This window comes from Eupeodes corollae, chromosome 1 (genome assembly GCF_945859685.1).
Source record: "Eupeodes corollae chromosome 1, idEupCoro1.1, whole genome shotgun sequence".
NCBI classification, from domain to species: domain Eukaryota; kingdom Metazoa; phylum Arthropoda; class Insecta; order Diptera; family Syrphidae; genus Eupeodes; species Eupeodes corollae.
Genome location: NC_079147.1, coordinates 250,685,614 through 250,710,088, shown reverse-complemented (window position 1 = coordinate 250,710,088; position 24,475 = coordinate 250,685,614). Strand labels below are relative to the sequence as shown.

Genomic DNA, 24,475 nt, shown 5'->3' with positions numbered 1-24,475 from the left:
GGGGACGAACAGGGACACTGCTGCAAATATATACAACACACTGTTTGCGATAAGGCTTACTCCCGTTCGTTACATTGCACAGTCAGACTGTTCATTCCATATATCCCGTTCTCCTGTTTCTGCTTCTGCTTTTGCTCCTGCTCCTAGCCTGCCATGATTCCGTTATATGTGTGACAGTAAAATTGGGCCGGGCAGGGTACTGAACTGATAGAAACGAGGAGAGAGAGAGGAAGAGCTATCCAAAAGTAAATTTAGGTTGCCGCCATAATGGCTCATAAAGTGTGCAACCGTTTTTTGTGGAATTATTTTGGAGCCATTTAATCGAGCTGTGAGAAGAGTATGTGTGCAATTGTCATTCCTTCTAGGATCCTGGCCATAAGAAGAGTATGCTGATTGGTAGTTATGGAATGGGGTTTCCTGGGGTTTTAAGGGTTATTTTTTGTGTGCATCTAAGCCTGGAAGAAAAATTGCTCCAGCTTGTCCTCAATTTCGTTAAAGTGTTTCTCTGTTTTTTTTGGTTCTTATATTCCTTTGTCTGTGTCGAAATTTTGTATCAACTTCCTCTTCTAATATCATCTTGGTCTATTTCTGTTCATCTTTTTGTTTTTTTTTTTTTCTCGTTCTTGGTCTCATTCCAAAACAGAGTTTTATGGCTGGTATTCATCTGCATTGCGTTTTTCGGAGTCATATCGCTTAGCCACAGGACATGGGAACGTTTTCAGACATCACCGATGGTTATGTCAATGGATCGCAATAAGCTTGTTTGGAATACAAGTTTTCCCAGTCTTACTGTATGTCCTCATAAAAGGCTCGACGAAAATAAGATTGATGATTATATACAGTAAGTATGAACAAAAAAAAAAAACAAGGTGGGTATAAAGTTAGGTTTAAGAAGCAATTTATAAACCTTACTTGTTGTGGACTTAAATTGAGATATCATGGGCTGGATCTGGGTGGGTCATCATAACAAAACTTTATGAAGATTATTTCAACAATCCAATTTGTGTTTGTGAAAGAAGCTTATTAGCAAAATAAGACCAATAATTGTTATTGCACAAAAAGTTTAACTTGTATAGGTTATAAATCTACCCCGGTATTTAGATAGCTGAGATAGGACCTTTACAGAGGGCTTGAGAAAATATATCATATTATAAAGATCTCAATTTGTATTACAAGTAAAAGATCTGAAAATTTATAGCGTGATAAAGATTTTTTCGCATGATAAGATATTTTGTTAGCGAAAATTCTTTATGGCTGGTTTCATAATAATTGGTTTAAGATAATAGGATGAGGTTTTGGTAGCAACAGAAACATTTTAGGGAAAGGGCTATAAAATCCGTAGAAAATGTAGGTTCCAGAGTTCTCAACAGCTGAATGAATTGTGTGAATTTTTTCATAGCTATTAAAAAATGTATCTTATCTAACTATATTTTGAATTTGAATATGAAGTTTTAATATAGGTTTAAACGGTTAGTTGCATTTATGTCCGGGGTGTAATATTTAGTGCATAGGACTTTCATGCCAGAGGTCTTGGGTTCAATCTGTGCCATGTAAAGTTTTTTTTTGTCACGGGTACTGCCTCTTGTGAGGAATTGACAAATCTTCCAAGAGTAATTTTTGTCATGAAAAGTGCTTTCTCAAATGAACGGTTTGAATTCTGTTTTAAACTGTAGGACCCCTCATCCAAAATAACATTACTCCCACACAAAAGTGGTTGAGAGTTGTAAGTCACTAAAGGCCTTAGTTCTCAACATATTTCTGTGCCACCTAATTTATTTGTTTATGGAGTTTTGTAAGATATTTTTTAAATTTGCTTATATTGCAATAGAATTTGTAAGTTAAGATTGTTTCTATTATTTTTTAAACCACTTTACGTTGATACCGCTTTAGGCATAAAAGCTTCAAAGTGGTGACCGAAAAATTGATAGGAAAATGTAAGTTTTCGCCTTATTTAATTGAGGACTATTTCAATTTAATGAAAGAAGAAAATGCGCATACGTCCAAGAAAACTGCTTTTATATTGTTTTGTTATACATTTTGTCGCATAAAGGCGTACATTTTTTTTTTTAATGTGATGGCTTATTTCTAATGCCAAAGGTCACTATTAGAAAAGTTGTTAATTATTCCGACAGCTTCAAAACAACGTGCATTCCTATTTATCTTACCTTAAATTTTATACTTTTTTAACTTTTTAATATGTTGCACTTTAAATAGAAATATAATAGGGATCTTAGATTTGTAAAGCAAATAATTTTAAGAAAATTTGAAAATTATATTTGTGTCAAAATACAATTCAAATAAAGTTGGAAGGGTACTCCATCGGATAATTCCAAAGCCGAAACAAAAGGATCTATTGTCCCAAGGACAGAATCATAGAAGCAGAGGTGCTAATGATATGGTGCTCCATGTCAATGATATGTGCGACAGTTGTGGTTTCTTATAAGGGTTCAAGATTGTGTTTTTTGTTAAATTTGTATTCAAATTTAACTATGGCACAAACAGTTTTTAAGTGGCCATTGTCAGTGTCAAAACTGTTTAAAAACTTTTTCTAGTACAATAAACAGATAGATAAATGATTTTTATTGATTTAAAGATTAATTTTAAAATTATTACATACATACATAAATTAAATCTTTTATTTCAAAAATCATAATAGCATGGCATTGGCCGTCTGCCAGATTGACAACTTTAATAAATTAAATTAGTGTAATTTACAAAAAGAAAACAATTAAAAGAAAAAGCAAACATTTTAAAAAGGCCAATTTACAAACCGAGAAAAAAAAACAAATGAGTAGCAAATTTGAAGCGTCAGAAGTCATCATTCATAATTCTGGATCTATGTACATATATCGTAACGCTTGGAGACATCCATCTTATTCAGTATACTAAGAACTTGTTCCTCTGATAAAAAGTCACTTCCAAGAATATTTCTTCTAGCTTCCCTTAAAGTTGACACATTCCGACGAAATGTATGACGTTCTCTCTTTCTGCTAAATTGCAAATAGTACACTGCAGTGGTAAATCAGGTCTGTGCGGTATGAAGGTCAGGTTGAGTTCTTCTTCTTAACTTGACCATTGTAGCAACAACGTTTACATTTGCATCATGGTTCCTTTCTGCGAGATTATGGTTGAGCCTACTGTAAGTTGCTTTTCGTCCAAACCCCATCTTAAATATCATCACCTTAGATTTTTGAGTATAATGTTCCAAAGGCAGAAGTAGTGGTGTTTTTGGGGAATACGCACAAATTACTATACCATCAGCAAACTCAATTTCCTTAATACAAAATCCTGCTAAATCAACACAGCAAAAACAAGATAGGACTCAATGTACAATCAGAAAGCTCAGCTCCGTTTCAAATTGCAGCCTGTGTTCCTCTATACAGCTCTTCAAGAACGCGTCCTAACTTCAGAGATAAGCCCAGACCTTATAGCATGTAGAATAAAGCACCTCGGTTGATTGAGTCGAATGCATACAATTTTCTTCCCTGCTGAATTAAGTTTTCAGCTAGCATCCTGACAATGAAAATGTTATCTATTCTAGAGTACCCTGATCTAAAGCCCACTTGAATCTCTTTTAAAAGGTTCTTCTGCAACAGAGTTGTAAAAATCTTATAAATCTAATTAAGACAAAAAATTCCACGATCTTTTTTAGTGTGTTGTGTGATTATAGTATCTCAAAATTCATTTACGCAAATATGCATTCAAATACTCCATTAAAAAATATTACCAGACGTTCTTTTAGCATGATTGTTCCGTATTTATAGAACTTAATAGGAATACCATTTGCACCCGCCATTTTTCCATCTTTAAGAGATCCAAGAGTTAATTCCACTTCTTGAAGATTAATTTCCGTATCTAGGATTTCGTCCTTTTTCTAGAATATTTAAATAAATGACAGATAGTCAAAATATAGCGTTAAAGCGGAAAATCTTTTTTTTGAGAATTTGAATTTAAAGACGTCATCTTTAAAGTTTATCGACGGATTCACCGGAACGGAAATAAGAACAAAATTAAATGTTTTCCTTAACTCACCTTAAATATCTTTAAAAACCCATTTGTTTTCAACTTCTTTTCTTTTATACAATAAAAAACAGTTACGTATTTAATTTTTGTAAGTTTTTGCTGAAAAACTTAAACACATATTTTTGTTTTTGTGTGTTTTTTTTAATATACAAATTATAACCATATTAAAAAATAATTACATATACGTACATAAATATAATGTTAAAAAAAAGTCGGTTTTTGTTTGTTGGTAAACCGACACTCGAAATTATTGAACTTTAAAAAAAAAATGTGTACATACAGTGGCCCACAGCTTATTTAATACAGTGCTGGATTTCCATAGCTTGCAAACAAGAAGGATTATGTACAAAAATTCAATTTTATTTCAAAAAAAATTAATTATACTTTAACAAAGAACAAGTGTTTATTGGTATTATTGGTACTTAAGAAGGTAACAGCTAAAAACAACTAAAAATGCAATAAACTTAACGCCACATCTTATTTAATACAATATCATTTGTTTTAGAAAAAACTTCCAAGTTTTAAGTATCCTTTACATTTCAGTACTTAGTGTGGTATCCTTTTACAGAGCTTACAATTTTTTTGGCATAGAATCAACAAGCTTCTTTGTTATTTCCGGTGTAATTTTCTGCCATTCTTCTAGAAGGTCCATTTTCAGATTATTTTTGTTAGAAATGTAACGTCTTCGTATATTTATGCCCAACAAAGCCTACCTAACTTTTCTACACTTTTCATCAAATTATTTTTTAATATATTTAGGTACATATTTTTGTCCATCGCCCCTTCAATAAATTCTTCCATTCTCCAACCTCTGCTGCAGACATGCAAGCCCATACCATCACGCTTCCTCCACCATTCTTAACTGTGGATTTCAAGTTCTTCGTTTTAAGTTCCATATTTGGCTTTCACCAGACGTAGGACATCGCGTCGGACCCAAAAATGTTAAATTTAGATTCGTTTGCGAAAATCACACTGTCCCAGAAGTCGGTGTCCTTCAAAATATCATCATTAGCAAAGGCAAGGTGGCTTCTCTGATTTTCTAACTGATCAGAGGCTTTTTACGAGCGACTCACCTATTGAAATCATGCTAGCGAAACACACGGCCCGGCGAATGGTTTGAGCACAACATGTCTTCCCTAGTTCTTGTTGTATCTCATTAGCAATTTTGGGACTGATAACTTCGGATTGTTTTTAGTTTTTCGAACATGTATCTTTCATCAGACGCGGTTAAAATGTTGTTCGATGCGTTTTTTAACTTGTCTTTAATATGGGTTTCATGAATAAATTTCTCTTTTATATGCTGCACTGTTGAGGCACTCAAACTAACACATTTTGAAATTTCCTGAATAGATTGTCCATTTTGTTGATGGTGAATTACTAATTCGCGAACTTCAATAGTTGTGCGACAACCCATTTTGAAACAAAGACTTGATTTGTTATTTTGGCTTACGAAATTACACTATTAATTATGAAATAACATGGCAACAGAAAATAAAAACAATAAATTGCGTGAAATTAAGAACGTATGCACACAAAGTTAGCTGTATCAAATAACCTGTGAGGTATTTTCGATCAAAATTGCGTTGTCCTCTTAGTAGGAAGAATATGGACGTTAATTTGGGAATTCTAAAATTACAAATGGAATTGAACATGCCTCTGCAAACCTACATTTAAATTTCGAACATACATATACATGCATTCATTTTACCTTAAGAGACTTTTGCCCAATTTCATAAACAACTTTTAAACATTTAACAAGATTTTAAACTGTAAAATGGGTTATTTTGGTTTCACCAAGCGTTTTTAAAGTAAATAAGCTTTTAAACCCCTTTTAAAACTAAATGCCCGTTTTTGGCTCATTAAATTTTAAAAGTGTCATTAAAAAATGAAAATGACAGGTTGGCAGCTGATGTTTTACTTCGTAAAATGTTTATTCTCAATATTTGTATATACGGAATGAACAAACAAATGGAGGCATCCTGATGCTTTTTTTTTCTAAGTGCAAACCATACAAAAAAGGCATTCCACCTATATCTCCAAATATATTGGTCTAAAACGACTTGAAAGTAAGCCATGTGTGTTTGCACATCCCGATGAACTTGCAAAAATGCATTCCGTAACATCTGTAACTTTTGACGTCCGTCAGTTTGACATCTGTCACTTTTTACTTCCGTTGCTTTTGACATCTATCAATTTTTGAGATCTGTCAATTTTTAAACAAATAAAATCCTCAATGAGTGAAAATATATACATACATATTACAGTCTTGTAAAAAAACATCAAAATAGTCTTACTTCATTTTCCTTATTGTTTCAAAGCTTGATCAACATAACAATATTTTTTTAAAGAAAAAATGTGTGAAAATTTGTATTCATCAAAACTTTGTAGATCATGACCTACAAAATAACTTAAGTGGTTTTCAAAAAAAATGATTTCCCAAAATTTTCAAAAGGCAAAAATCTTTTTTTTTTTGCATCTTCTCATTGCACGGTACTTTGTATTTAAAACCTTGTTAAAAGATACAAAAAAATGTAAGGCAATCTCACTATTAAATGTGTTTTTCAAATAACCAGGGTTAGACTTTTTTCAAACAACTTACAGATAACACAACATTGCCATATGAAATTGTCGAAATTTCGAAAATTTGGTTATTTCTCTTACAACTTTTTGATTGTTCTTTTCATAGACATTTTGTCTTTCAGTGAAGGGCTAAGGTAAGTACCTTTTACTTAATGAATTAAAAAAAAATCTTTGATTCAAAATCACTCAAATCATACTTTCTTTACCGTTCAAAAGTTACAGGCTAAAAACGGAAGACAAATGTTATACGTACACGTAGGGTTTTTTGAGACTTTTTGTCAATCGTTAATAACTTGACTGACATTGCTTTGACTTTCTTTTTGCAATATGTAAGGATTGTGTATTTCCAGAAGTTGTTTTAAAGCTACATAGGCCACTTTTTATTGAAAAAAACTGTTAAAAAAATAAAAGTACATTTACATATATTGGCCAAGCTTTCGTAAATATTCAGGGTTCCTCATAAACAACGCCTTAGAAGAAAACATTGTATCCTTAAGTTCATATGAAGAAGACAAAGTATGATGTAATTTTCATGAAGTCGCGCTATTTTATGGTTCTTATGATTTTTGTACAAAAATGTTTAAGTTCACTTTTTAAGAGTCACAATTTCACTCAAAGCCTGGTAATGAGATCTTGAATTACCAGAGAGATTCATTGATTTGTATTTTTTTATTAAAAAAAGTAGTTTAAATTTCATACCTAAATAATTAACCAAACTGGTCCATTTCTTATAGGGTGGTTTTTCAAAAGCTATAGAAAAGTTTTTCAAAAAAACACATACCATTCAGAAAAATGCATGAAATCTTTATTTGAATCCATGGTCCATATAATTTAAAGCTTTACGATTATTTTATGAAAATGTTGACCTTGACTGCGCCTCAGATAGTCCAATGCAAAAAAAAATGAATGGATTGGCGCAACAGTCCGTAGAGAAGCAGGGCCTAGTGAATTAAAACTCTCAGCTATTCCTGTGTGCGAGTAATTGCAATGATGGAGGGGACCTACAGTTTATATTATTTATATCCATTCGCTTAATTCAATTTTGTCATACTCTTTCTAAAATTTCGGACGGTATCTCAGGAATAAATGATTCAATGTTGTCTTCCAATACGTCAATTGAAGCCGATTTGTCTGTATAGCCATAAGCCTTAACATAGCCCCACAAAAAATAGTCTAAAGGCGTTAAATCGCACAATCTAGGCAGCAAATTGGCAGGTCCCAAACGTAAAATAAAATGTTACCCGAACTCGCCTCTCAATAAGTCCATTGTTGCGCGTGCTGTGTTGCATGTGCCACCGTATTGTTGAAACCACATGTCATGCAAATCAAGTTTTTGCATTTTGGGCAAAAAAAGTTAAATATCATTTCATCCTAGCGCTCACAATTTACAGTGACGTTACAATTCACATCATATTCGAAGAAGTACGGTCCAATGATGCCACCAGCCCATAAACCGCACCAAAGTGTGACTTTTTCTGGATGCATTGGTAGCTCTTGCAATGCTTCTGGCTGATATTCACTCCAAAATCGACAGTTCTTCTTACTTACGTACCCATTGAGACATAATGAACTTCTTCGCAGAACACAATTTTTCGGTAAAAAAGTGGATCTTCGGCCAACTTTCCGAGGTAGGTCGTTCGGCTTCAAATCCTTCATCAGCTGTATTTCGAAAGCCATCACACCTCAATTCTTCCGCAAAATTTTCCACGTCGTTGAGTAACAGAGGCGCAACTGCTGCGAACGGGACGAATCGATAATTGATGGTCATAATCAATACTGGCCGATACAGCTACGATATTTTCTTCAAGTCGCACTATACGTAAGCGTGTTGGTGATTTAATGTTCAAAAATGTAAATTTGGTTCGAAATTTAGTCACTATAAGCCGAATAGCCGATTCAGTTGGTCGATTAAAATGTCCAAAAAGCACGCATTTTGATAATAAAATTCAATAATTTGCAAGTGTTTTTCGTCTTGAAGATAATTTATGTTGAATTATAGACCAAAATAAAGACGGTTGACAGCGAAACAAATCATGAAACGTGCGTCAACTGTTTAGACCAGTGTTGCCAAAAAGATAATAGCTTAAAAATCATCCTTTACATAGTACATAAAGCAATTAATTTTCAAAACTAATTAAAATAAACATATGAGAATAAATTCAAATTCTTAAGTTGAAAGGAGTAGTCTCTGGTTTAAAAAAAGAAACTCCCATTTCATTGACCCTTGTGTATATGCCAATCTGATTCTATTTATACATTCCCAAAGATATTATTTTGTAGTCTATTATATTTAATATAAATAACTGTAAATAAAACTATTCTGCATTTAAAATGATCCTGCGATGCATAATCTACATCTCAAAGAATATAATAAAGTCTATGAATTCAAACTTGGCCGTCTAATTTCACAACTTCTTCGTTTAAAATCCCATCACCCCATCCCCAGAAACCTATCAGAGTTGCCTTTGGCAACTGTGTTTTTATTTCTTTCAATAACTTCTCGTTTCAGGGCTCCTCTCCTATACCCGTGTAGCTCCTCTTAACCCTCATTTTGTTGTTCGTGTTCTTGAATAAATACATATAGATAGATAGTAACCACTTTATTTATCTTTATTTCTAACTTGTTTTAAATACAGAAATAATAAGGAAAACTTTCCCAACGCAGAGGACAAAGAGGATTTCCGTGTTTTTATCGATAAGCTTGCCAGTCTTTCGTATGATAATATTGAAAGTTTGCCGATGAATAAAACTTTTGGTATTGCCAGTGATAAATATCTGGACACCCTGTTCGAGTTGAAATGGAACTTTGAGCCGGAGCTGAGCAGTGGAACCACTGTCAAGATGAACATATACCAAACGATAACGGAGCTGGGCATCTGCCATTCTGTGAACACCCTTGTTGGCCAGTATAATTCTTATGAGTATGTCACATCCTACCCTCAACAATCTACATCCTCCTTTATCTATAGTACTGTTGAGAGTATCATTTCAACTTATATAAGAATGAGGATGGTTTCTGGGGGATGAGAAGAGGGAGGTAAAAGAATGAAGAGTATTTAATTTGAATTTTGTTGCCCCAAAGATACTGGACCAGCAATGATTGGGGATTACTGGACCATAGCGAGAGAGTGACAGTGCATCCATTGGACGGAGAGATCTATGCACAGATTATAAACTTATCAACAGGATACGATGTGTATTTCCATAGTGCCGGAGATATCCCAAACATCTCGAAACAGAAGTACACATTCCCCGAGACTGATTATACAACTGTGGAACTGATTGCTTTGGAAACTTTCACAACGCCCCGGGCAAAGGAGTAAGCAATAATATGGCAATTAGAACTCAAAATTGTCAGCTTTTTCTTTTTTTAGTTTTTATGGCTTTTTGTTTTTTTGTTGTTGTTGTTATTTGACTTTTGATAAATACAAGATGAGTTTTGTATGAATGTAGATTAAAGGTAAATCAAAGGAAATGTCGGTTTTCCAATGAAGCTGACGAAATGATGACCGTACCAATTTATAGCTATGGATTGTGCCTAACCGAGTGTAGAATGAAGTTGGCATTGAGGGTGTGCAAATGTGTGCCCCATTTCTATCGCAGGAGAGGTGAGTCAATTAAATTTAAACTATATATTTTTATTTATAAGTTAAGTACCTACCTATCTTCAAACCCTCGAGCTTATCTGTATAATTAAACAAGGTCGGAAATTGCTTTGTGAATAATAATAATTTCTCTTTAGAAAAGATTAACTTTGTGTATAGTTGCATAAGTACTTAAGTGTGGGGAAAATTTAACGGTTTTTATTTTTGAAGTTTTATTTAGTGGAATGGAAATATTATAAAAAGCACTTTGTGAAATTTGTTTCAGGCTTTTGAGATGCAGAAAATTATACAAAAAGGTTATCTTTTGGAAAATAAAAAAAAAATACTAAAATTAACGTTTCAACTAATAAAGATGATAGGGGTTGGTTATTTCATCACATTGCCTATAGTTGTGAGAATTTTCTTTTTTTTTAATGAAAAATTGAATCTTTTGAGGTGGCTAATGTGGTCTTTCATCTTTTTATTGTGCTCACACCATAGTCAATGAAAGATAAGTAAATGACGGAACATTTTTGTATTCAAATTGTTTCAAAAAAGACTAAAGTGAAATACAACTGGAAAGAGGAAACATGAAAGAAGTTGCTTGGCCTACAAAAATACTTATAAACTTAAAAAATGGTCGGTCGGAGAGAAGTGACAAGGGTAACTACATAAACGCACTAGCGCAAAAAGCAGACGATCGCGATGCTGCGAACAGGTGCAATAGCAGGCTGTTAACAGAATAACTAAAGAGATGACCGGTGCACACAGCTTAAAGCAACACCCAGTGAAAGAACTAGACGGTACTTTGCTAAGTTCGATGGATAAACAAATCAGAAGGTGGGAATAACTCTTTTCCTCGGTTTTAAACAGAGTGTTTGCAAACAACGTTCAGCCGATGCCTTCAAACCCCCGAATCCCCGAATCCAAAGAACTTAAGAACAACAATTTGGTGGGACTTGATAGAATTTTCGCAGAGCTTTTACAAGCAGCTCCAACGTCAAGAAGAAGGGAATGATTGTCAAGCTCCCAAAAAAAGAAAGTCTTTCAAAGTGCGAAATCTGGAGAGAAATTAGATTTTTACGTGCCGTTGCCAAAATAGTAGCAAACATCATACTGGAACGCATCAGAGAACACCTTGAGGATCATTTTTGCCTGCTGTTCACATGTGATTAGCTTTGCGGAAGAGAGGTATCTCAGAAAAAGTAATTACTATTTCCAAGTGTCATGTTCTGAAGGATGGTAGATTGTCAGAGGATTTTGAAATGCGTAGAGGTGTCAGACAGGGCTGTATTCTGTCGCCAATATTGTTTTTGTTGGTGATAATCGATGTACTGCGTGCAGCTATGTCAGGTAACGGACGCATCCAATGGACTTAAACATCCTATCTAAAGCACTTGGATTACGCAGAGATGTTCGCTCACTCTCTCATAGGATTATCTATCTCCATTTAATGACAATAAGTGTGAAGAGAGAAGCAGAAGTAAAGGGGCTGAAAATTAATTCCGGCAAAACAAAAATGACCAGCCTCGGAACTCGACCATCCTCTCAAATAAATATTTCCTCGCAACCGTGGGAAAAAGTGGAAGTATCGTCTCCATCCAAGGCCGCATCGGTAAAGTTAAATCGGCCTTCGATATGCTGTCGAAAATTTGGAGGAATAACTCTATCAGCTTAAGAACAACTCTACAACTGTTTCGCACATATGTCGAATCCATGCTTCTGTATGGATGCAGAACCTGGAAGGTTACTTCATCCATTACAAGAAAGCTGCAAACCTTCGTGAATAGATGTCTTCGTAACATCCTAAGGATTTTCTGGCCAAAACGTATATCAAATGAAGTCCTTCATAGAAGGACATGTCAGGAACCTATAGACTCCTACAAAAGCGTAAGTACCAATGGATTGGACAAAAGGTAACGACTGTATTGCAGGCCAAGCAATGCAGTAGAATCCCCTCACACAAGAAGAAAAAAAAGCTGGACGACCGAGAAGCACATGGCGCAGGACAGTCGAGGTGGCTGCGTATTAGAGGCCCTATGCCCTTAAAGGGGTTTCCCAACGGACTAAACAGGTCTAGAGACCTAAGTAAGTAAGTAACAGTCCGTTGAGAACCAGGGCCTAGTGAATTGCAACTCTCAACCATTCCTGTGCGCAAGTACTGTTGACAGGGATGGAGGGGACCTACGGTTTTTAGCCTAATTCGAAAGTTAATTTGAGAAAGCAATTTTCATAACAAGAATTACTCTTGGAGGATTTGTCAACTCCTCGCAAGAAGCAGTACCCGTAAAAAAAAACTTTAGATGGCACAGGCAGGGATTGAACCCAATTCGCCTTACTTCACTTTTGTAATATTTCTTTTGGCCTTGTTCTACGGCAACAGTTCAAATATTAATTTTCAACTAAATATTATTTATAGGCTTAAACAAGATTTTGTTGAGGATTGATTAAAAATGGTTAAAAATAGATTCGGATGGATAAGTACATGTTTTCATTAACTTAACATAGGAAGTTACTGTAATCGGTTCGATTTGTTGAATTGAAAATTTTGAAAGTTCTCGACGTTTCAAGGTCCCTAGAGTTGAAATAAAAATTTCTAGAGAGATGTGAGATGTGCGTGTGTGTGTACATACGTTCGTTCGTTCGAATAGTTTTTTCGTCATCTATGTTTCTAGAACCAGTAGAGATATTGACTTCAAATAAATTTTGTTAAACAGATAATAATGCAAAAAGAAGCAGAAAAGACTCTAAGAAAATTGCGAGTATAGTTTTCTTCCCATATCAATAACGCTAGAGACTTGAATTAAATTGTAAATTATATATTGTTACGTGATACAGAAAATTATATTTTTGGATAAAAATCCAATTAATGTTTTTTTAAATAAAAAAAAACTGAAAAAGTTCTTTGACACCTCGAATATTTTAAGAACGAAAAATGATTGTATCTAAACATTATTTTGTGCAAGGAAAAATAACGTTTTCGACATCGGTAAAATTCTAAGAAAAATTGAATCGATCGTTTTTTTTTTATAAAAAAAAACCACTAAAAAATTACTAAAAGTTGGTAGTAATTGATTAACGAGTCAAATATCTGTTTAAAATTTTAAAAATATGGTTCCAAACTAATTTTGTTTAATAAGAAATATTATTTTCAACATTCGATAAAATTTTGAGAAAAAGCGAAATGAAAGTATTGTAACAAAAAAAAAAGACTACAAAAATTAATGCTATGTTTTGGTTACTCGTAAATAATAGAAGAGATTGAATTCAAATTAATTGCATTCATCCAATTTGTATTTGTTTATATAAGAAATAATGCTACTAAAATTGATAAAAATTATTTTTCGACTAAAAATTTCTTTAACAAAATAGATTCAAAATCAAACTATTTTAACAAAACATAAAGATATACAAACTTTTAAGAAGACAAATTGACAGCCCGGATTTGAAATTATCAGCGTGAGTCGCATCCCAGTATCTTTTTTGTTTTGGGCTCAAAATGTTTGTTTACCTTGTTTTTTTTTTACCAAAGTTGTCGTTTAATAAATATTTTTAAATAATTCCATCTAATTCACATATCTACAACTTATATACATTGGCATGTGTTCGAAGATATTAGGAGATTTTTTTCAGGAGTTGGACAGTAAAGTAGATAACTGATAACTTCCCATCCCGTCTGTCTATTTGTCTTTCTTAAAAAGTTTGTTGGTTTTGGTGTTTTCTTAAAAAAATTGTCAGTTTAATTATTCTTAAAAAATTTCAAATAACCAGCAATATTTTGCATTATAATGAAATAGTTTGATTTCAAAATCTATTTTTGGTAACGATATTTGTAGTCGTTATGCAATTTTAACCGTAGTACCTATGGCATAATGGTTAGTGCGTTGGACTTCAACAGGGAGCGGTGAATTCGCCGATTCTCTTCAGCATTTACACCAGTGATCTGATAGGTAGTCTTACAAAGGCAATTGCGTACGCCGACGATCTAATTGCGTACAGAACGGCCCGAAAGGTTGAGGTTATTAGAATTCTCTTGCAGCGTGATTTCGACAAGATTCAGCGATATTGCGTCGACTGGAAACTGAAAATAAATGTCCAGAAGTCGGAGACAATTCTGTTCCGGACTCCGTTGGCTAGGGCCACGAGGGATACGTGCAAGAATTGGCGCAAGATGGTCATCGTTGATCTTCATGGGCAGCCATTAGCGAGCAAAAGTGTAGTAAAGTACCTCGGTATCTGGTTAGATCAGTATTTATATTTCGACAGACATATAAATGCTGCTCTGACTAGGGCCAGAGGAGCCTTTGCTCTGACGAAACGGCTGTTTCTTAGCAGTCGTCTTGACCCCAGAGTGAAGGTAATTTGCTACATGGGCCTCATACGGCCAATGATCGTTTATGGTTGTCCTGTGTGGTTCGGCGTTGCCCCTTCCCAGATGGAGAAGTTTCGGGTGTTCGAGCGGCAGTGTTTACGACGCTGTACCGGCTTATATCGAACAGCCGAATCTTCTTATGTGCATTACTATTCCAACGAGGTCCTATACAACGGGGCTCGAATCAACAGAATTGACAATTTCGTGATAAAACTCGTTCGAGGTCACATTGCAAGAGCTATGTCTTCGACCAACAATTTAATTTTCGGGGCGTTCTATCCGAACGACGAGTATTTTGAAAGTGCACGCTTGAGCGGGTTCATTCCACCAGAGGCATTCCTCTTTTTAGACAAATGCGGTCTGATACAGGATAGATTGGTAGGTCCATTAATTTACCACGTAAGACGAAGAAGCGTGGATAGGCGGCTCCTGTACAATCGGGACGTCATGGCACAAGGTGGAGCAGAGCTCCTTCGGTTCAGTAGGGCTGTGTCCGAACGGGACCGAACTGATAGGGTGAAGCAGGAGAACCAGTTTTGGTGGCTTCAATCGGCACTTGATTGTGGGTAGTCGGGATGGGGTTTTAAGCCTTGGCCGGCTTACATACTTGTTTAATAGTATTAGGGTTTAGTTTTAAGTAGAATAGGCATGGTGGCACAAAAAAAAAATAAAAAAAAAAAAATAAAAAATAAAAAAAAATAAAAAAAATACAAAGAAAAAATAAAAAACAATAACAAAAAGCATTAAAAAATATAAATAATTAATAAAAATAAAAAAAGAAAAAAAAAAGACAACAAAATATGAAAAACAAAAATGTTAGATAGTTAGATTTGCTGCTGTGGTTGTTCTAGTTTTAAGTAGTTTATAGGTAGAATAGGTAGTTTAAGTCAGTTTTAAGTTTTATTTAAGGACCTTATTTTAAGTAGTTTGTAAGTAAAAATAAATAAAAAAGGTTATTGATATTAATTTTTTTCAAAATTTTCTAATAAAAACAAAACAAATAAAATTTAAATTGAAGTAAAATACATCTTAAGGCCGAAAGTCATTAGTAATTAGTGTTATAGTTTAGCTTAGAGTGTCCGTATGGGACCATTAAGTTAGTTGTAAGTTATGTATAATTAGGCTAGTTTTATGAATTTTTGTCTAGCTTTAAGATAGGTTTAAAATTGAACTAATAAAAATGAATTAAAAAAAAAAAAAAAAAGTGCGTTGGACTGTCATGCCAGAGGTCTTGGGTTCGATCCCTGCCTATGCCACCTAAAGTTTTAATGGGTACTACCTCTTGTGAGAATTGACTAAATTAGCCGTTCAGATTTGGCTTAAACAGTAGGTCAACTCCATCCCTGACAAAAGTACTGGCACACAGAAATGGCTGAGGGTTGTAAGTCACAAGACCCTAGTTCTCAACAGACTGTTGCGCACCCCAATTTATTTTTTTTTAACTAATTTTAGTATTGCATATGTTAAAAGTTTTTATTTCTAATAGTCGAAAATCAATTTTTAAGAACTTTTATTAATTTTGGGTAAGCCTCGATTCTTGATTTTTTTTTTCAAAATCTTATCGAATGTTCAAAACAATATTTTTTATAAGACAACATTTATTTGAAACTAATATTTTTAATTTTTGAAAAGATAATTGATTCGAAAATCTATTTTTACCAATTTTTATTATTTTTTTGTAAATTAACTGTCAATTCGATTTTTCTCAAAATTTGACTAAATGTTGAAAACATTTACAATCATAAGATAAAATTAGTGAAAAGCCTATCTGAAAGTTTGGAAAAGTAATTTGAGTCGAAATTCAATTTTCAGTTTTAACTTTTAATTTTTTGTAAGGTTTTTTATTTTTAGTATATAAGGGTCTTAAGACATTCATCATTCATTCAAAATGTATTTAAATCAATCATCGCCTAGGTCTGTATTCATGTTTGCTCGTTTATCTGTAAAATATTAAAGAAATCGACAAACAATTGATAACGAATGTCATCGATCTTACGATTGACATTATATGTATAACATGTTTCTTAATCTTAATATGTATTTACCTTCTTAGAAACACACTCTCTAGTTCTAAGTTCAATTGCAACAAACCATCGGTTGACGAAAGAACTAACCTACTAAAAAAATTCTCTATTTGATTTTTCTCAAAATCTTACCAGATGTTAAAACCGTTATTTTTCATTGCACAAAATTGGTTTGGAGATAAAATCATTTTTTATTTGTAAAATATAAGAGACAAAAAGTAAAAAAAAGAAACGTTAATTGCAATTTTTTCCAAAAATATACTTGTTTGGTATCACGTTATAATATGTAATGCTAAATTAAATTCAAGTCTCTGGCGTTATTGATTCGTGAGATATTTAAGGTTAACAAAATGTTCACCTTTTTCTTTAAACTGCTATGGTAAAAACACCACCTACGCAATTTTTTTGAGAGCCCTTTCTGCATCTCTACTGGTTTTTGAGCTATAGACGATGAAAAAACTTCGCAAACGTACGGACGTACGTACACACACTCACAGACATTTCTCTAAAAATCTTTTATTTCGACTCAAGGACCTAGAAACTCCGACAAATCGGACCCATTACAATAACTTTCTATGGGAAAGTTAGAAAGCTTATCACATAAAATCCTTGAATCAATTATTTATTATATTAAACGGAGAAAGTAAGAGAAAGCTAACTGAAAAGCATATTATAAGACGATTATTTTTCACGATTAGATTACACATTTAAACGAGCTATTAATTACCTTGTTTGATATACTATGGTCTTGTTCTTAATAATGAAGACATTAGCTTCACAGCTGTTAATTCGGTAAACTCTTCAACTTCGATTAACTTCTCTTATATCACTTACTTACTTACTTAAGGTGGCGCTACAGTCCTGTGTGAACTAGGGCCTCACCCAACAAACTTCTCCATCTAGCTCGGTCCCTAGCTAGATGTCTCCAGTTTCGCGCTCCAAGTTGGGTGAGGTTACCTTCCACTTGTGCGCGCCACCTGATTCGCGGTCTTCCTCTACTGCGCTGTCCTGTGGGTGCGGATTCGAAGACTTTATGGGCCGGAGCATTGGTTTCCATGCGCTCTACGTGACCCAGCCATCTTAGTCGTTGGACTTTTACTCTTCTGGCTAAATCTACGTCGCTGTACAGCCCGTACAGTTTGTCGTTCCATCTTCTCCTCCACTCCCCTTCGATGCATACGGGACCGTAGATCACACGAAGAACTTTTCTCTCGAAGCGACCCAAGGTGCTTTCATCCGCTTTTGTTATGGTCCATGCTTCTACACCGTATAGCAGGACGGGGATGATAAGGGTCTTATATAGCAACACTTTGGTCCCTCGAGAGAGGACTTTACCACTCAATTGCTTTCTTAGTTCAAAGAAACAGCGGTTAGCAAGAGTTATTCTGCGTTTGATCTCAGCGCTGGTGTTGTTTTCTGCGTTTACAGCGGAGCCCAGGTAGACGAAGTCCTTGACTACCTCCATCCAGTGTTGACGTGTGAGCTCTGAACTATTCTTTCAAGCATGATGTTAAAAAAATCGCATGACAGCGCATCACCTTGTCTAACGCCTTTTTTGACATCAAAAGGTTCTGTTAAGTTGTTTCCAACCTTTATGGAGCAGCGTGAATCCTCCATTGTCATCCTGCACAAACGGATGAGTTTGGCAGGGATGCCAAAACTAGACATGGCTCTATACAGCTCGACCCTGTAGATGCTGTCATATGTGGCCTTGAAATCGATGAAAAGATGGTGGATGTCGATTTGGTGCTCTTGAGTTTTTTCCAGGATCTGCCGTAATGTGAATATTTGATCAACTGTGGACTTTCCTGGTCTAAAACCACCCTAAAAAGACCTATCAGGTTGTTGACGATGGGCTTTAGACGTTCACATATTACGGCAGAGAAGATTTTATAGGCGTTTTAAGTACCTAGACTTATTCCTCTATAGTTGGTGCAGTTAAGAGGGTCTCCTTTTTTTAGGATCGGGCAAACAATACTGAGGTTCCATATTCATCGAGCATGCTTTCTTCTGACCATATCTTACAGATAAGTTGGTGCATGCTCCTAACCAACTTATCTCCAGCTGTTTTTAAGAGCTCGGCATTCAAGCCATCCGCTATAGTGGCTTTATTATACTTCAACTTGGATATGGCAATCTTTACTTCGTCTAAGTCGGGAGGACGGGATTGTTGGCTTTCGTCGTCTATATTGAATGGATCATAGTGCCTGACAGCGGAATTCAGTTCTTCGTCGCCGTTATACAGTCTGCAGAAGTGGTCCTTCCATATCCTCAGCATTTGACATGATGTTTCCTTTCGTCTTTGCAGCCTTCGGTTCTAGGTTTTTGTACCTGTGAATTTCGTTTCACCTGTTCATAAAACTTTCGAAATTCATTCCTGCTTTTATACCTCTCAACATCTTCGACCGCAAGCTTCTTATGCCCTCTCTTTTTCCTTCTGAGAAGTCGGTGTTCCTCTCACCTCTTCTGCTCATAGAGCTCACGAGCAGCTTTCGTCCTCTTATGCAGCGCCGCTTTGCGTGCCTGTTGTTTGGCTGCATTTGCCTGCCGACATTCCTCATCAAACCAGGATTTCCTTGTTCGTGGCTGTTTGAAACCCAGCACATTAGAGGCGGCTTCTCTGATTGCATCTTGGCAATGTTGCCACTGGTCTTCGATACATTATGGTGGCGGCAGATAACTTCGAAGGAGGTTTATTGTAACTCGGTCGGGAAAGGATTTGGCGATCACTGGCGATTGTAGCCGTTTGACGTAGTACCTTCTCCCAGCACCTCCCTGTTTTGCCTTGGGTCTGGAAATCCGAAGTGATACCTTGGCTACAACGAGGTAGTGGTCCGTGTCGATGTTAGCTCTTCGGAAAGTTCGTACATCCATAATGCTGGAAGCGTGTCTGGCGTCGATCGCAATATGGTCAATCTGGTTGACGGTAGATTGATCTGAAGAAGTCCAAGTTCCTTTGTGGATGTTGAGGTGTGGAAAACGGGTACTGGCTACCATGACGTTTCACCCCGCAGCAAAATCTATGAGCCTGAATATGTTGCCGGAAGTATTGTCGTGCATGCTGTTTTTCCCGATTTGCATTAAAATCGCCCAGGACTATTTAAATATCGTAGCTAGGGCACTGCTCATATGTTTTGTCTAGGAGCTCGAAGAACATATCTTTGGTGTTGTCGTCTTTTTCTTCTGTTGGGGCGTGCGCGCATATCAGGCTAATGTTGCCGAATTTAGCCTTGATGCGTATGGTTATGAGGCACTCATTGATGCACATAAAGCTCAAGACTTCTTGCCTAAGTCTGGCTCCAATGACGAAGGCGCATCCAAATAAGCGATGTTGGTTTTTGTGGTAGCAGTCACCATAGTAAATATCACAGTTTTTCATCCTCTTTTTGCCCGGCCCATCCCATCGTATTTCCTGGATGGCGGTGATATCTGCTTTATATCGGTCTAGGGCCTCCGCTAATTCATCGCCGCACGTGGTCTGTTAAGGGACATAATATTCCACGTGCATATCCGAAGTTCGTTGTCCTTTATTCGTTTGCGTTGGTTGTCAACAGTAAATCTGTCCGTATCCGATGCTGTTGGTGCTTCGCAACTATGAAAGCTTTTACGTGGCCAGGAAGTCACTCCGACGCACAACCTCCAACCTGGAGGGCCAGATCCTAAGTATAACTCCAAGGATGGGGAGCCGGATAAAACCGCTCCTTACAGGCCTGGGCTTCGAATAAGTCGAAGAAGCCCTATAAGGTGTTCACTAAGTAGTTCAACCTTACTGAAACTGTAGACGCCACCGTTGATTCCATCTCGGGAATTCCTCCGCTGCCGTCTGGATAAGGAGAGGTGCCTTAGTTGAAACACCTCTCCCCACCTCTCTCGTTTGCTGCCCCCAACAACTTTCCACTGGGGTTGGAACTCAATCTCCAGTTGAGGTACTAGGCACCCGATGTTCACCACGTGGAGGTGAGAGTAGGAGTTGATAGACAGAGGTTGGTTTTAGGAAAAACCTGTGGACGCTTGTGTCCTCTTGAATGCACATGTCTATCATTTGAACATCTCTTATATCAGGCTATGCTATTTAGAATTTTTCAGAATATTCTTAGGTTAGGTTAGGTTAGGTTAACGTTGCTGCGGATTTAGAATCCACACACTTAGGCCAAGAGAAAGGCCCATTGTGATACCACATGAATCTAGAGAATTACTTCTAACTATAGTAGAACCATTTTGAGCTTTTTATAAAGCGAAGAAGATATTTAATATCCTTTTTAGCTAGTTCGCTGGGATTATCAAAAGAGTAGTCCCCCAGATGAAGTTTGCGTTTGAGTGAAAGAGCAGGGCAGGTGCATAAGAGATGAGAGATTGTTTCCTCTTCTTCTTCGTCCATGCAGCTCCTACAGAAGTCATTTGAGGCTACGGCAAGTCGTATTGCGTGTCTGCCTATAAGACAGTGTCCTGTAAGGACACCTATTAGGGAGCTAATATGAAGTCTGCTTTGAGATAACAAGTCTTTAGAGCGCTTTAGGTCCAGTGAAGGCCATATGAGTTTTGTGGCTGCGCATGTTGGTAAGCTGTGCCACCTAGAATTTCCTATCGCAAAAACTGTTTCGTTTAGCATAAGTTTACATGTAGCTATCGGTATACCTATCTTCTCCCTTTCAGGTGAAATAGGTTTGACGGTTCCATTTTTAGCGAGTTCATCGGCTCTACAATTACCTGTGATGTCTCTGTGGCCCGGCACCCAACAGAGGTGAATGTTAAATTGCTCCGCCATCTCCATAAGAGACGATCGACAATCTAGGGCCGTCAAAGATTTGGTCGAGACACCGTCAAGGAATTTGATAGCAGCTTGACTGTCAGAGAAGATGCGGATATCAGAAGTTGATATCACGTTTTCTCTTAGCCAGGAGAGAACCTCTTTGATCGCCAAAATTTCCGCTTGATAAACGCTACAATGATTAGGGAGGCGGAATGAGATGCTTAGATTAAGCTTTTCTGAGTACACACCACTACCAACTCCCTCATTTGTCTTAGATCCATCTGTATAAAAATGAATACTTTTGTTAACCAGGAGTTTTTTGTCTTCCCATTCATCTCTGGATGGAATGGATACCTGGAAGTTTTTTCCAAATAGGGGTTTAGGTATAGTGTAGTCTATGTACTTTGGTATAGAACCAAAGAGGTTCAAAATGATGGAGTGTCCCACATTGTTGTTGGTCCATTGAGATGAGGCGTCGAGTCTTATCGCTGTACTCGCTGCCACTTGTTTACTGAAGATGTCGAGGGGTGTCAGATGGAGGAGAGTGTCTAACCCTGCTGAGGGTGTGGTTCTCAATGCCCCGCTTATGCAGAGACATGCATGCGCTGAACTCTGCTGAGTATGTCGCAGTATGTGACTTTCTCCAGTGCAATCCACCATACTGCAACCCCGTACATAAGTATTGGTCGGATGACCGATGTGTATAGCCAGTAGGTTATGCGAGGTTGAAAACCCCATTTGCTTCCTATAGCTTTCTTGCAAAGGAAAAGAGCTTCTGTAGCTTTTTTAACTCTTTCCTGTATATTGGATTTCCAACTTAATTTTGTGTCCAATATCAGACCAAGGTATTTGGCTTCATTGGTAAAAATAAGTGGTATACCTTTTATTGAAGGAGGTACAATTACTGGGATCTTGTATTTCCGTGTGAAAAGGACGAGGTCTGTTTTTTGAGGATTAATAATAATAATAAGTCCGCAGTTATCAGCCCATCTAGTGAGCACATTGAGTGCATTTTGGAGGAGGTCTCTCAGTGTATTAGGATGTTCCCCTGTGACAGCGATAGCAACATCATCGGCATACGCAACCACTCTGTAGCCATCCCTCTCAAGGGATATTAGTAGTTGGTTAACCACTATGTTCCACAGGAGAGGGGACAGAACACCACCTTGCGGAGTGCCTCTACTGACAGACCTTTTTGTGCAAAAATCTCCCAAACTGGAGTTGATGATCCTGCTTTTTAGCATTAGATTAATCAACTCACAGATTGAGTATTCGACGTTTAAGGTCGTCATAGCAGAAGTGATAGCAGATGTGTCAACGTTGTTGAAAGCGCCCTCAATATCCAAGAAGGCCACCATAGTGTATTCCTTTTTATCTAGGGAGTATTCGATAGTTCTTACCAGATAGTGCAAGGCTGTTTCTACCGATTTCCCTTTTTTTTTTAGGAAAAACCTGTGGACGCTTGTGTCCTCTTGAATGCACATGTCTACCATTTGAACATCTCTTATATCAGGCTATGCTATTTAGAATTTTTCAGAATATTCTTAGCACTTTTAACTAAATTACAACAACCCACACATAGTAAATGTATGTGTACTTCACACTTTCCTCTATTTTATTCCATTAAGATACTTTTACTTTATATCAGGATTAATGATATTATTATCAACAAATTAGTTTTTTATTCCATTTAAAATAACACAATCAATTATAATTTTGAATACTGACTCTGCCGTTTAGTTAATTTATAACAATTTAATCAAAATTTCTTTGTTTAAACTTTATCAGCCGATATTATAAATCAATTCTACACATAATTGAAAAAAAAGTTAATTTTTCATTAAAATACAATGAGTTGTTTTTTTTAATCAATTAACTTTCAAATTTAATTAAAACAAATCAAAAACAAAATATTATTCTATGTATATTGGAGGTAATATATTTTAACTTTGCATAAATTCTATATTTTTAAACCTTTTTGAACAAGTGTGTGTAGGTTAAAATAACATTTTGTGTATAATATAAAATAAATTGTTAGTCGAAATTGTATATGTAGACCAATAAACTTCGACCTCTTAATTTTGATTTATTACAATTCTGTTCGGTGGGCCACATATAATTTTAAATTGCAATCTGACAACCTCAAAGCGGACTCATGTGTGCTACCAACAAACTTTCATCATCAGTTCAAAAAACAATATCAACATCATACAAAAACAACAACAACAATAACAAAAACACTTAACTCTCCACATAACATACATTATACATAATATAGATATTGTTTCATGAGAGTCCTGAATGACGTGTGCATTCATCCTCTTGAATATTATGTACAAAATAACGGTATGTGTGCACATGCAACTTTTGCTCAGCATATCGATCCTATACGAATACGAGCAGACCTCATACACACCACACCGCATGCATCGAACTAAAATTAATATTCCAAAGTAATTTTTCAGCGTTTCAGTGGCAATGGCGATGGCAATGGCGATGGCGATGGCGATGGCGATGGCGATGGCGATGGCGATAGCTATGGCGTTTGCGTTTGTTGGTGAACTTTTTCAATTACTTCCCATTGAACTGTGTTGAACAGTAAATTGACCCTCAAGTGCATCAAAAGGTGGCGCACAGGACCTTGTGTTGCGTCGTTGTTGATGGGGCGTTGGGGCATTGCAGCTTCGAAGCATGGCACACAGCTCGCAATTAATATGAAAAATTACAATAAAAATTATTCAAATGAAGTAAAATTACTCTTACTCTATTATATTTTAACCAAAAAGCGGATTTTACCAATTATAAACCATCAAGAGTCCTTTTTGAACATTAACACCGCACTATACTCTTTTGCGAGCAACTTCATATAGTGCGAGCATGTGTACAATGTGAACTATATTAAAAAGATACTCTCAAGCCTCTCCACTTATACGTATAAGTTTAATATAGGCATATAACCTTGTACAAGTCAACCATGTTATAACAATGACCCCTTTGCTGGTTGGCTTGGCCATGGTCGGACGGCTGGCTGATGGTAGTACATACTACTCTGTAATTGATAGCCTGGAAAATGGATGGTTGATGGGATGGCTGCATCATACTCAAGCTCATACAGTAATTGCTACGTACACTTATGGATCTT

At 36.1% G+C, this 24,475-nt stretch overlaps 1 protein-coding gene across 1 annotated transcript in view; it reads left to right on the top strand.

Annotated features, from left to right (window-relative positions):
* Positions 1–255: 255 nt before the first annotated feature.
* Positions 256–24,475, top strand: part of LOC129949754 (sodium channel protein Nach) — a 74,201-nt gene continuing 49,981 nt past the window's right edge. Inside the window, exons 1-4 of the mRNA XM_056061394.1 lie at positions 256–841; positions 9,240–9,524; positions 9,686–9,922; positions 10,057–10,211. Coding sequence (XP_055917369.1) covers positions 387–841; positions 9,240–9,524; positions 9,686–9,922; positions 10,057–10,211 — 1,132 coding nt within the window. The 5' untranslated portion in view covers positions 256–386. The remainder of the gene's footprint in view (positions 842–9,239; positions 9,525–9,685; positions 9,923–10,056; positions 10,212–24,475) is intronic.